The 13,345-nt window shown below is 39.4% G+C and overlaps 1 protein-coding gene across 2 annotated transcripts in view; it reads left to right on the top strand.

Moving 5' to 3' along the window:
• The window catches only part of tshz2 (teashirt zinc finger homeobox 2), a 107,522-nt gene that overhangs the window by 50,314 nt on the left and 43,863 nt on the right, over positions 1-13,345 (top strand). For both annotated transcript variants that reach the window (XM_073469507.1, XM_073469508.1), the window contains exon 4: positions 10,395-10,564. In XM_073469507.1, the coding sequence (XP_073325608.1) occupies positions 10,558-10,564 (7 nt within the window). In that variant the 5' untranslated portion in view covers positions 10,395-10,557. The remainder of the gene's footprint in view (positions 1-10,394; positions 10,565-13,345) is intronic.

The raw sequence follows: 13,345 nt of genomic DNA, 5'->3' as shown, positions 1-13,345 counted from the left end.
CCAGCGTCCGTAGAATACCTTGAATTGTTGTGTTGGGAAAAAAATATAAACCACAGTTATACAAAAACAGACAGTCAAAGTCATATGACTACTTTGAGATGCACAGTGAAATTCATCTGGAAGAAGGTGGTGCTAGAAGCTCGGTGACAAGGGGGGATTTGCTGCAGGGCTTGTTGTTGAGCTAGCTGCCAAGTTAATGGCTAGCACACTAGCAGGCCAGGAACATGTTAGTGCTACAACAGCTCTGAGCTTCTTTCTATTTTCTTTGTTCTGGACTGTTTACTCCTGGTATTTTGTTGTCACGATTGTAAAATTTTTGTTTTGTTTATTTGCACACAGATACAACAGCATAAAACCAGATAATAGATATAAAACAGACGTGACAGGAGAGGTCAAGAGGCCATAGGCTTATACAACGGACATCCCCTGAAAAAACTACTTTACTGATAGATAAATACATGATTTAGCAAAATACAAAACAATAAATGACACTAAGAAACACACAAAATGAACAAAGCAAGAATTAGACATGATCAAAAACTAATTAGATGTCAGAATTAAATGTGATTTCTTTTCAAAGATTTTTAAAAAAACAGGGATAATTAGTACTTGCTAATAGCTGTACACCACAAGCTAACAAGCAAGCTAACTGACCGGTAACAGTTAAAGGATAAGTTCACCCAAAAAAGGAAAATTTAGTAATTATCTACTCACCTTCCTGTCTATTGAAAATAAGGTGAGGATCCGTAGTCCACCAAACATTTCACAGCAAAACGGTGTTACAGCGTTCTCCTAAACAACTGAAGTAGATGGAGACTTGTTTTAAAAATCAAGCAACAACTGAAAAAAAAACACGAATGGCTCCATACATCTTGTCCAAAGTAATCTCCAGAAGTTGAGATCCCAAATTGATTTGAAAATACCTTAGTTAGCGTGCACCCTGTCTGAAGTGGGATCTCTGGACTTCCAGAGACTTTGATTACACTATATGGAGCCACATAGTTTGATTTTTTTACTCGCTGTTTTTAATGTTTAAAATTTAAAACACGTCCCCAGCTGCTTCAGTTGTTTAGAAGAATGCTGCAAATCTGTTTTGCTGTGAAGCTCCATAAATGTTTTGTGGACTGCAGAACTTCACCATGAAGATGAGCAGCTAACTGTTGAATTATCTTCTTTGGGTGAACTCAGCCGTTAGCTATCTTGTTAGCTTGGTTGATAACGAGGCATGAATTCACGCAGTTTATTCAAAATTTATACCATCGACTCCTTTCTCATAACTGTCTGTAAACCATGTATGTTTTGTGGAGCAGTTTATCCTCCAGCAGTTTAAATAAAAGTGGATACAACGACATAACAAAGACAGCTTCCTTCATTTTGGGCCTCTGTTCCTTCGGAGGTTACTACAAATTCATGTGTCCACGTTGACCAAAACATTCACTTCACTGTGTTGGTTCCAATGAAAATTTTAACCACAGAATTTCAGTCTTGCATGCTGGTGCGGTTGGGCCTTAACAGAGTTATATTTAGTCTGACTTTCATTGCCAAGGCCCTTCACGTTTAATACAAAGAGGTTTGTCAAAGCATCATATATTTATGTGGAACATTTGCTGCGTATGGGGCAGGCAAAAATCAATTTCCCGCCCCTCTTGATAATTGATCGTTTTTTCTGAGTGTACTAGAACGATGACGTCCCAGGTTTGTCTATCTATCTATCTATCTATCTATCTATCTATCTATCTATCTATCTATCTATCTATCTATCTATCTATCTATCTATCTATCTATCTATCTATCTATAAAAATATTCAACATATTTATTACCTTTAAATACAATCCAGTTGTTCGTCTGTACCCTGACAATGAAATACCGTAATATATAAAACAATAGAAACATTAAGCAGGGACAGGGTTGTATACTTCACTGCTTTAATTCCTCATCTCCACTTAACAGTCTCTGAGACACCCCGTCATCAGCCAGTAAACCTTCTCAAAATAAATCCAATCCCATAAATCTACCTCTGAAGGAATCTGATACTTTTAAAAAGTGACAGTGACTGACCTTGAGATTTATTTTTGTCACACCAGAAACTGTCTCCCTCAGCAACGAGAGATGTGCCTGTCCAGATGGTTTTGTGTGGCATCGTCTTGCTAATTGTCAGTGATGCCATCAAAGGGATGTAGCAGACCTGACAACTTAGCTGATGAGCAATAAGATGAGTATGAGGGGGGAAATTAGAGCCAAAAACATGTGACAGTTATTTTGTGCAGCCCTACCTATGCTTTTAAGCACTTTAAATCCTTTGGCCTCCTTTGTTTTTCTTCATTTGTTGCAGACTTGCGTAGAAAGCAAAGCTATTATTAATAAACCGGGGGTTCAAAATAGTTATTTCTGCGTAATTATTATGTCTAATTACATTATGCAAGCTATAAATATCCCTGAAAATATAATAATGCAGAAATAATTGCGTGCTGTATTAAATAGGCTTCTGAAAACTGTCTCTATGGTAATAATACGTGCGTTTCTGGAGCTCTCACCTGTCTAAGTTCCCTTTAAAGTTGAATTGGCTGCAGCACAAAGGCGCAGCGGTACGTCCCTGGTGACTGTAAAACATGCAAGACAAAACATATGACACAGGGGATGATCCTGACCCGAGAATGACATGTGCTAAAGTACATTATAGTCATTGCCAGGATAAAGGTCACATTGACTCCTGTTATAAATTGGACAGGACAGCTCCAGCATACATGGAGTGTCAAGTGTGAGGAGGTCTGAAAGAAAATCCCTCGGATGTTTCAGGACACACACACACGCACACACACACACAGACGCACACAGGCGGACGGATAAAAGTGTCTACGTCTCGCTCTCACTTGTGATTAGCACACTTAATCATCACATTAAAGGAGAAGTCCGCGCTAAGTTCATCATATAATGGAGATGCAGCGAGTGAGATGTAGGCTTAGGTGGCTCTCTCTTCACTGCGAGTGGTCATCGAAAATAATGCAGAAAGGTGGCGTGCAAGTTCGAGTTCAGGGTTTATTATTGCTCCTGTTTATGCAGCTAATGAGTGAATTCACAGTTTCAGCTCTTCTGCGGCAGAAACAAATATATATTTACATGTTCATTGGAGGCATAATAGTCCTTTGACTAAGAATACTCTGGAACAGCAGTAAGCACAAGAGCAGACTTTTGCTCTGAGATACAAAGGGAAGCGACTTGAAAGGAAATAAGCAAATGAATGCAATGCCTCATTAGGCGGGCTTTATTTGACCGTAGCCAATTAGAGAGCATCTGTAATTTAAAACAGTCAACCTAAAAAAAGACTCAACGAAGAACACATTTCTCTCATGGGACCGAATCCATTGCCTTGTTTTCATTCAAATTATTTTTTTTTACGAGTGACATTTTCTATTTGAACAGACATAAATAATACACAGAGGACGCTCAAGTTCAGAAATATGCAGATAATCAGCCTACAGTAGGAGTTTGTAAGTTGAGATGAAAGAGCCAGGTCTCAGGGATATCATGGAGGTCAAGGTTGTGAGCTGATGTGTTTGGCCTTGCTCTCGGCAGGCTCTGCTGACTTGTTTTTGCCGTTGCTCGGTGATCAATATCTCTCCCTCCTTCTTAATCAACGACCCGCTGAGGTATTTTCGGGCTGTTACCTTAATGACACAAAGGTGCTCTTTGAAAAACAGAGCCGCAGTCAGGGCGAAGACTGACAGCTGTTTAGCCATGAATCACACCTGAGTGCAGATTAACGCAGCACTCCTCACAAACAGAGACAGCACTGAAATATTGATGGGGAGAAGGAGATTCGGAGGCATGTGTGAGTGATCCGCATCAAAAAGATGTGACCAAAACAAGATCCCGACTGCTTACTTTGCAGGGGGAGCCTCGTGAAAAATAGTAACACCTGTATTGCTTATACTGGTTGTTAAGCATTGGAATAAAATTTTGTGCAATATGCATAACCAAATGCTGGAATAATGAGCCATCTGTATGTGTGGTCCCTTCCTTGGAGATGCCAAGAACGGCACCATCTGTGATGCAGCTACCAGCTGTTTTCCTTCTTATTACATGTTTATTAAAAGCCGAAGTTGTCCTCTTCAAGAAGAGTAAAAGAGAGCACGGGTGGCAATGTTGGTTATCTGATTGCCTCCATCTCCATTAGAAACAGACTTGAGCTCCGTTCCTGGTCCTATAAAAATACACTAACTGTTTCGACATAACAGAGGGGTTGCTAATTAAATACTCCTTCTTTTTCATCAGCGACTTGCAGGAAATTAAGAGAACAAACACGAGATTGACTGGCAGCAAAGCAACAGACATGAAAGAGGATGAATGAATCCTAATCCACAAGGACTGGAAATAAATAAATAAATGACGTCACTTACCCCACCTTCACTTAGCCCTTTGGGTTTGTATTTCAAAATCCCTCAGCGGGGTTTACGCATCTTTTCTATTTGCATTGTTTTCAATTTTCAAAACCTATTAGCAAGATATCGATCGACCACAATTGAGCATTTATGCACAGCAGGCAACCTACATCCCTCAAGTCAGAATCAGATCACATCTCCCATAATTGAGGGTGGCAGAACTGCAGACCACCCTCTGCAACTGTCAACAAATTTCAGGAGCTCAAACTAAGATGCGTCAGGGATGCATCCTGCGCCGAGTGATGGACACTGAGAAGGAGAACTGGAAATGTCCATCAGCATCCTCTGCCATGTGCTGAACAAGACAGGTCAGGTCTGAATAGACACTGACAAACCCAGGGTGGACACACTGTCGACGCAGACTAAAGCAATACCAAGGGACAAGTGACAGGCTGCTCTGATGCCTTACTTAACTGCAGCACACGCACGGCAGGGAGGCAAAAATAGTGCGTGGCGGATCGGTCACCCCATGCACGCCCGTCCATATGGACAGACAGGCCTCACATCCTTCAAAAGGAGATTAAACGAACTTCAGAGGCAGCGTGTAGCCCGACACGGAGAAGTCGAAATGCTGAACTGTATGTTAATATGTGTGATGAGAATTGCAAGTGCAGAATGTGTTTCTAAAGGAGCAAATTGATATTTCTGACAGAGCATCCATTTCTGAGGTTAGTGTGTTCACTCTGCTCAATGCTCAATAAAACAAACAAAATGCCATCTATTCCTGTATAAACAATTACCTGCCATAGATTGTAACCTTATTGGATCGAGTGAAATGTTTGAAATAAATCATTAAAGGCGCTGACAGGGCATTTATCTTCACTCTTGCTTTAATGCTCTGTGCACAACACAGTGGATGAAGTCAGTCAAGGGTGTGTGAGGTTTTTTTTTTTTTTTTTTTTTTTTTTTTTTTTTGACTAAGCCAGGCCCCAGTGTGCCTCAGTGTGTGTGCTTGTAAGAGCACCGTTGCGTGTGTCAATCCTCCTGTGGAGCCATGTTCTCAAAGCTCTTCATTTTGAAATCAAGCATGAATAATTAAGCCATTTCACAAGGCTGCTTTAACGATATATTACATGAGAGGAAATAGGTCAAGCAGCAATGTTGGAGCGATTGTTTGCATGGGTGTTATTGGGTTAAAAAAACGGTGAACAATACACCTCTCACGTTATGCCCCATATAGTGTAGCTACTCTGGTGAATGACTGACAGCCGCAGCTTCAGACCCATTTCCTACAGATATGAGTTCAGGTTACATCTGGGTCATCGTGCCACTCCACCTGAGATAAGATGACGACTTTAACCTCGCCGCTGGAGATGATGTTCACAATAGCACACAAAAGGTTTTGACAAGGACAAGAACGTTATTATTACATTATGATTAAAGTTTTACTGTGTTTTCTAATGTTTTTGACAAACAAGAACAGATATTGAACCATCAGAAACACCAAGATTATTATATTTTTCATGTTTTATTACCTGTCAGTTAAAAACTTAAAATACACAGTACATGTAGACATCTAAGATATTTTAAGTATTACTTTTCCCACCTCGCCTGAAATAGAGCACGTCTGCCAACGTAAATTATTACGTTTACCATCTCCACTTACCAATTATCAGGGGGAAACCCTGGACAACATTGTCAAAGTGTCAACGTGGAACTGTGTTTAAGTCATGTTGCATAATTAAGTTGACTTAAACATAAATAACATTACAGTGTTGCAGTGATGCGACTGAACGTTATTTCAACACAATGCAGCATGTTCTCCGAAACCTAACCAAGACATTTTTGTGTCTAAACCTAACAACCGTTTGACAAAGTCCAAAAATTATAACATGTCATGATATGTGAAATGTTTGTCAGCTTTATTTTGAAAATCTAACCGTACTTTGCAAGTAGTTTTTGTGCCTAACTTGACCACAGAGCCCCTTCACATGCAAAGCTGGTGCTAGAGGGGTGAGGCTAGGTAGAGCTCAAGGCCACTGATCAGAGTTGTGAGTGTTGCAGGGGTCGGGGCCTTTGTAAACATTATGCACATATACTATACATACCAGCTATAGACTTTATTTTGTTAGCATGTACACAAAAAGTCCATGGCTGCTCTGAATCAAAAAGTCACCATCATAATGGAATATTAGAAGCGTGAGGTATTAACACCTGTCAAGGAGAGAGCGACAAGTACCCGGTACAGCCAAGTAGCAACATTAGGTACAAACAGTGCAACAATATCACAATGGTGTCTGTGTCTCTATAGTACACTATAAAATTGTGAAAAGGAGTAAGTTCTGACTGATGTGGAAAAAAGCTCCAATGATCTCTGTCATCTGTTACATTCAGCCCTGAGGACAAACACGCTGAGTCCCACAAAGCTCCTTTAACTGCGCTTTCAACAACAACAACAACAAGCTTGTTCAGCCTCACCTACTTTCAACTAAACTGTGTTCTTCTTACACAGGATGGGACCACACGCCATTGTGTGTCTAACCATGAATACCCTTTTCTTCTTTGTGTTGTCGAATGAATTGCTACATGGCAAACATGTCTTTAGAAACGCGCATTTTATTTTATTTTTTTCTGTTTCTGGCAAACTTCTCTTCAAAAAATATACAGAGGCATGATTTCAAGATGTGTTAAGTGATGTTTGTATGATCACACATTTAAAAACCATCCTGTTTCATGTGATTTGTTATTCCCCCTCCTCCAAACACGTTCATATCAGGCTTGCATTGTTATATTGCTGCACTATAGTCAGTTTTATTTTTAACTGCTTGTCAATCATGCAACTGAATACTTTAATTTTTTCAGACATCCACTGAATTAGTAATAGCTCTTTGTTTTTAGCTTTTGTAAGTTTTCACGAGCATCACATGAAGTACATCTCAAAATCAAGCAGCTGCTTTTGACTGTATGCATATGTTGTTGTTCCGCTTTGAAAAGTATGAAACCAGACTTCAATCACAGGCTGTCCATTGTACATGAAATTTCATCTCTGGATTAAAGACAGGTTTGGATTTCCTAGACCGCCTTCCTTTTATCATCACTGGAGCATTATAATTAGACTCCTTTTGTCGAAGGACAGTGTAACTAAAAAGTTCAGCCACATAATATGAATGAGGTCAGTGTTATATTAGAAACAGTCTCAAGTTGAGTCCAGATTTTGTTGAAATGGATAATTGACCAGTGTGCATTTTCCAAAACCTTTTTTGTGTGTTTTTAATTGTCCTACATTCACAGAGAGCTTGTAAATCTCATAATCTGTGTTTGGTTTGAATTTGCTCCTGGACGTCGCTTCTTGTCAGATGTTGCCTGGTCAGGAAAATTATAAATGCATTGGAAAGATCTGCCAATAAACAATAATGTTTATATGGCAATAGAGTTGTTATTTGAACATTATTTGGACGATCAATCTTTTTGAGAGGTCGTGTTTACCGAACTAAAAGGCTGAAATGAGCGGCCAGGCCGTGCAGTTGTTTTTAGGATTGCAAAATTCTTGCAAAGAAACGCTGAGGAAAAAAAAAAACACTTCACATTCACCAGGATTTTCTAGGAGACAGTTTTAAATACTTGAACTGTGTGAGCTCAGATCCAACCAATTAGATACGTTTGAAATGTTAGAGAGAAGGAGAAGACAGACATAAATGTCAGAGATGAGAAAAATGAAATAAAACAGCTTAATTGCAGTATTGTCTCCCTTCTCACTGCACCGGCTCAAACCAGAGTAAGTTCAGTCTGTCTGAAGGCCATTAGTTTCATAAGGAAACAAATCTGTAATGCAGAAATCTGAAGGAACCTGGAAGGAATCAGTTGTCTTCTGTTTCTGAGTGCATATTTGTCATCAAAAAACTAGCTACTATTATTGAAAAATTGATACTTTAAACATTCCCTTTCATTTCACTTAGGCCTTTCCATCCAGCTCTGCTTTAAAATGTGTCGAAACAAGTTGATGCAAATTGCTTTTTGCATAAATCACACAGCTTTTCTGACCTGCATGAATTGTTTGTTTTGCTGTTTGGCGGCAGCGCAACAAGCTGTAAGTGGAACCTATAGGCCTACATATTATCACCTTATAAAGATGTTCTGACTATGGTTTTGAGCTCTGTTTTGGTCTCCACCATCTCATAAAGGAAACATTGGGCTCTTTAGCTGCTACACTATGTTCAGCAGGTAGTAACCATTTGGTGTTGGGCAGGTAGTGTAAGGTTGTTTTTTAGAGCTTTTGTATGAAATCAATGAGAGTGAACCCAAACAGAGAAGATAAAACATTGATTGAAGCAGCTTTAATGTCACTTTTTCTATTCTAGTCAGTTTTGTACAATAAAGTACACATTTATTTAAGAATCCAAAATATTCTGCTGTCTGATCTGTAAATTCATCGTAGACCATTTTGGTATTAAGGTCCTTCTAACAAGCGTTAATAGGTAATAAAGCCCTTATAAGTCCTAATAAGATGCTTATTACAATTATTAAGACTATACAAGTGTTAATAATTGCATAATTTACATGTGATATTGTCAGATTATAAGACAGTTATAAGCACTTATAATAAACTTCGACCAGTTAACAATGTTAACCTTATGAGTTGCTTATAATTGTTTATATAAACGCATAAACAAACACATTTATGGAGAACAAATGACCTATTATGTTGTTGTTAAATTTTTTATTTCTTTATTAATATTAATTCATACTTTATTATGAATTTATCAACAGTTAACTAGGCTATTGGCAGCAACTGAATCTAAAGGCTTTCAGGCTCCAGTAATGCTTTTAATAGTAATGCTATTATAAACCATTATCTTAAGCACTCTATGAACTGTTAACATATTTCTTATTAGTTCTAATAGATGTAATTATATATCAATAAACATGTTTATGATGCTATGATAATATGTAAATAATCTTATCGGTGTTAAAAAGCATCTTATGAGGACATATAATGGCTGTTTCACTTAAAAAGGGCTTTAATATAAACCCATCTTTTGGATGAGGTCAGTGAATCTTAAAATCAAGAGTGAGAAGAGACGGTGTCACTCAACAATGTATAAATGGGATTAATTCACTAGTGCGTCTGCCATATCAATGAGTAATGTAAATAAGTTGTCATACTGGTTTTCAAAGGTTGTTTGGTGAGCTGCCTTAAGACTTTGTAATATTACTTGATCTTACGCGACAAAAATACAATAAATCATGTTAAATGTTACTAAGCCTGCAGGCTTATATCAGCAGCCGTGATTCATTTAGCTCCAGACGCTGACATTACACAATCTGAAGCTCCTGTTAACTGTCTGGTTTATCTGCCCTGTACTTTTATCCCACCGACTGTATGTGACACATAACATTAAAGGTTAACCTGAATCTCCACTCCATAAACAGTGTTTCTCCACCTCTGAACGGTCCAGAAAGAAAGACTGTGAAGATGATTCAAACTCTCTCAAAGCCAAAGCTGATGAGAGGTCAAAAACTCTGGCTGCCGTCAAAAGACACTTTGTTGTTGATAAATAAAAGGCTGATTTAGTCGACACTCCAGAAGTGCCATGGGTGAGTTCCAAAGAATGTGGGCAGATTTTCTGTTTCCGAGCTGACTGGAAATCAAGCTTACATGGGTGTTAAAGCTCAAACAAACATTCCATGAATGTACAAACTGTACTTCCCGTTCTTTGTCAGAGAAGCAGCTCCGGTTCTTGATGAAATCTGAGATAAAAAGACATACTTATCTGATTTTGCGTTTCAGGAAACGTCTTGCTCGCGTAGCCGGGAAGTTCTTTTTTAATCAAATATATGATTTCAGTTCCACTTCAGGTTTGTAAGCACAGGTCAAAGTTCACAGACGTTAATTAAGATTTGTTGTCTACCTTCTTCTGAGCTGCATATCTGCTTTCTTTTTACTGCAAAGAGAGCCACAGGTGTCTCTTAAAAAAAGCACTAACAAGACATATGTTTGTCACATTTTGTTACAGTGGAGGATCACACTTAAAAGAAATCTGTTGAAGTTGTATCCCGGAAAATCCTCAGGCAGCCAGGTATGAGAGTTGCAACCATGTGAAGAAGGAAAAGCTCATCAAGACTTAAGGGATGACAAATTTCACCATCTGCATGTGGATCCGCCGCTGACACTGATGCATGAATGGTGAGTAAAAAGTTTGAAACACGAGCGCTGATCAGAAAGTTTTTCCAGAAGCAGTTCGGTGCGGGAAAGTAAGTGTGGCGATGCAGGTGACGTCGGGATACAGTAGGAGGAGGGAGGAGGAGGGGGTGGTGGCGGCAGCGGAGCGAGGCCATTCTTGGAGAGATAAGGTGAGGTGGTGGTGGGCGCTGGTGTAGCGCCTGTCACCGCACACGCATGCTTTGTGTACACACGGGGTGTTAGGAGCTGTCAGACAGGTATGGCTCAGGCTTGATCTGAGCCGTGATTGATCGCACAGGTTCAGGTGGAGTTCACGGGAGGTCTCTGGTATCATTGGCAAAATGAGTGACAGACACAAAATAGGGTGATGGAATATTATCAGGAAGCCATTTGTAATCCGGGGCGAGCCTGGATCTCTAAGGGGTGTTGTCTCTCTGAAATGAAGTCATCCATCACTTCAACTTCATATTTGATTAGGTCATGAGCAGCTTTTAAAGAGAAAGGGAGGCTTTTTGCACAGGATAATGACAAAAGTTAAGAGGTTGGAGTGTAAAAGATATTCAATTAAAAGGGAAATTACGGGGTTGGGATTTTACAGAAGTGTGAACAATTACGAAAAAGTTATAGTCATGCGTTTTTCTGCACCAGTCCTTTTCTGTACACATAACTGTAGTGTAGTAAAAAGTACTTTACGCTGAAACACATTAATACCTGCTAGTACAGAGTTAAAGGGGAACTTCTGTGTTGTTCTGGAAGCCGGTGGTTAGTTTGTGTTAGCAGACATGTTAGCTACTGATGACGGGAGAAGTTTAACGCACTTCAACCGACGTTTCAACACCGTCGTCTTCATCAGAGTCATACAACACAAAGACTCCCTGTGCATCATTGTACAATAAATGTATTTATATTTGTGTATATACTCAGGACTGTATTCCTGAAGGTTTTCCTGATACTAACATTAGCTACTGTTGCTCTCTGTTAGCGCAGCGGAGAGAGGCATAAAGTCTCATCCTTTGGACTCTCGCCTGAAAAACTGACCCGAGTCCTTCACAAAGAAATCCACAGTCCAGCAGCATTAAACAAATCGTCCACAGGCTTGTATAGGCAACCGAGAGAGACAGGGGGAGGTCTCATTGTTCACGCCATGTTACAGCCTGAAATAATGAGTTGATTAGTGAATAAACAGACAAAATAATCTGCAAATATTTTGATAATTGATTAATTATGATGTTTTCAGAATATTTTATAAAATATTCCTTAGATTCAGTTCCGTTTTTGTAATCATTTGCTGCCTTTCTTTGTTTTTTTTCTAATAGTAAACTTATTTTTTTATGTTTTTGGATTGTTGGCACTTTGACAACTCAGAACTCAAAATCACATTTGCACCTGGACACTGCAGAATCTCCTACAGATTACTGTAATATGTGTAAATATGCGCTGACTGGTTTTTACTCTATGTTGTGAAACATGTACTCAGGAAATATCTTTGCTATCTTCTTCAGTCAGTACTTGATTTTATTTTATTATCACTGCTTGTATCTTACATTCTGCACTACGCAGCTCAGGAAGATGCTTCTTGAATCTTGAATCATCATGTTGAGTTTAAGAAAAAGTGCCATCTTCGCATTTTCCCCGTTTTCCATAATTCCATGAAGAAAACTGTAAGTAGCAGCCCTGGAGTGAATAGTTAATGTTCTCAGTTGTACTGATGCCTTGAAGTTGTAACAGAAGAGGAAGTACAGTAATCGGATCAGAGATAGTTACACGTGAAGCCACAAAAGTGACTTGATGTGATGATATGATGGACATAACTAACGTCCTGAGGTGTCAGGTGGCCTAATATTGTCTTTATTATAAACATTTATTCAAATCCAAGTGTTTAAAATGCAGTAAACTCGCCTTTTTGATTAAAACAGAACTGAAAAGTTACACAAATGTAATCAGATTACACCCCTGACATGATGTTTGTAGTCAGTTTTAAGTCAAATGTGACAAAACTGCATTTTTAAACTAACTTTATGAAGCATGTGTGTTTCTATCAGGCCTCCCGAGTGTGAAAAACGACATGTGGATAATTATGCACCTTGTTTTGTGTGTCTTGCAATGAGACACTCCTGGAAGCAGCTCAGCTTCAGATCGATGAACAGATACGATCTGTTTTCTGTTGTTGTGTTTTTTTTTTTAAAACCAACATGTTCAGATAGGCACTTTCGCCCTCGTACGTGCACATCAAGCGCATTATTCAGTTACACCGGAGCAGTAACTGGTGCTCGGTTCATTCATATCTTGCTGGAAAATCTCGCAAACTTTGTATTTCATTGAGCGAGGCAAAAGCGGAAGCTGTAAGGGAAAAGGATCTGAAAAGCGAAAAAAAAAAGAAAAAAAAAAAAGGCTGCATGAAAAAGACGCCGAGCAGAGGAGTGATAGGAGGCGGCAGCAGCAGCAGCAGCAGCCCGGCAGCACACAAGCCTGAGCTCCCACTCTCTTTTCCCTGGCCTCTGTTCCTTTAATAAACTCATGGTTATCTAGTGTAACAAATGTCTCGCTGCCATCATCAAGTCCAGGCGAGGAGGGAGGAGTTTTTAATGTTCAGTTTGTTCTATGGATCGATGTCTGCTGGCATCGCCTCTCCCCCTCGCCTGCACCGTGCGTAATATACTGTACCATTACCAAACGCTTTTTACGCGCATTCCCTCCGCATATTATCCAGCGAAAAACTGCCTGCGGGACTGACTGACACGCGTCGATCAACATATGTGGCACTGATGGACAAAAACGGATGGT

The sequence above is a fragment of the Pagrus major genome, chromosome 7 (assembly GCF_040436345.1).
Source record: "Pagrus major chromosome 7, Pma_NU_1.0".
Lineage (NCBI taxonomy): Eukaryota > Metazoa > Chordata > Actinopteri > Spariformes > Sparidae > Pagrus > Pagrus major.
Note: the sequence above shows the minus strand (reverse complement) of the source record. Positions and strands in the feature narration are given on the sequence as shown.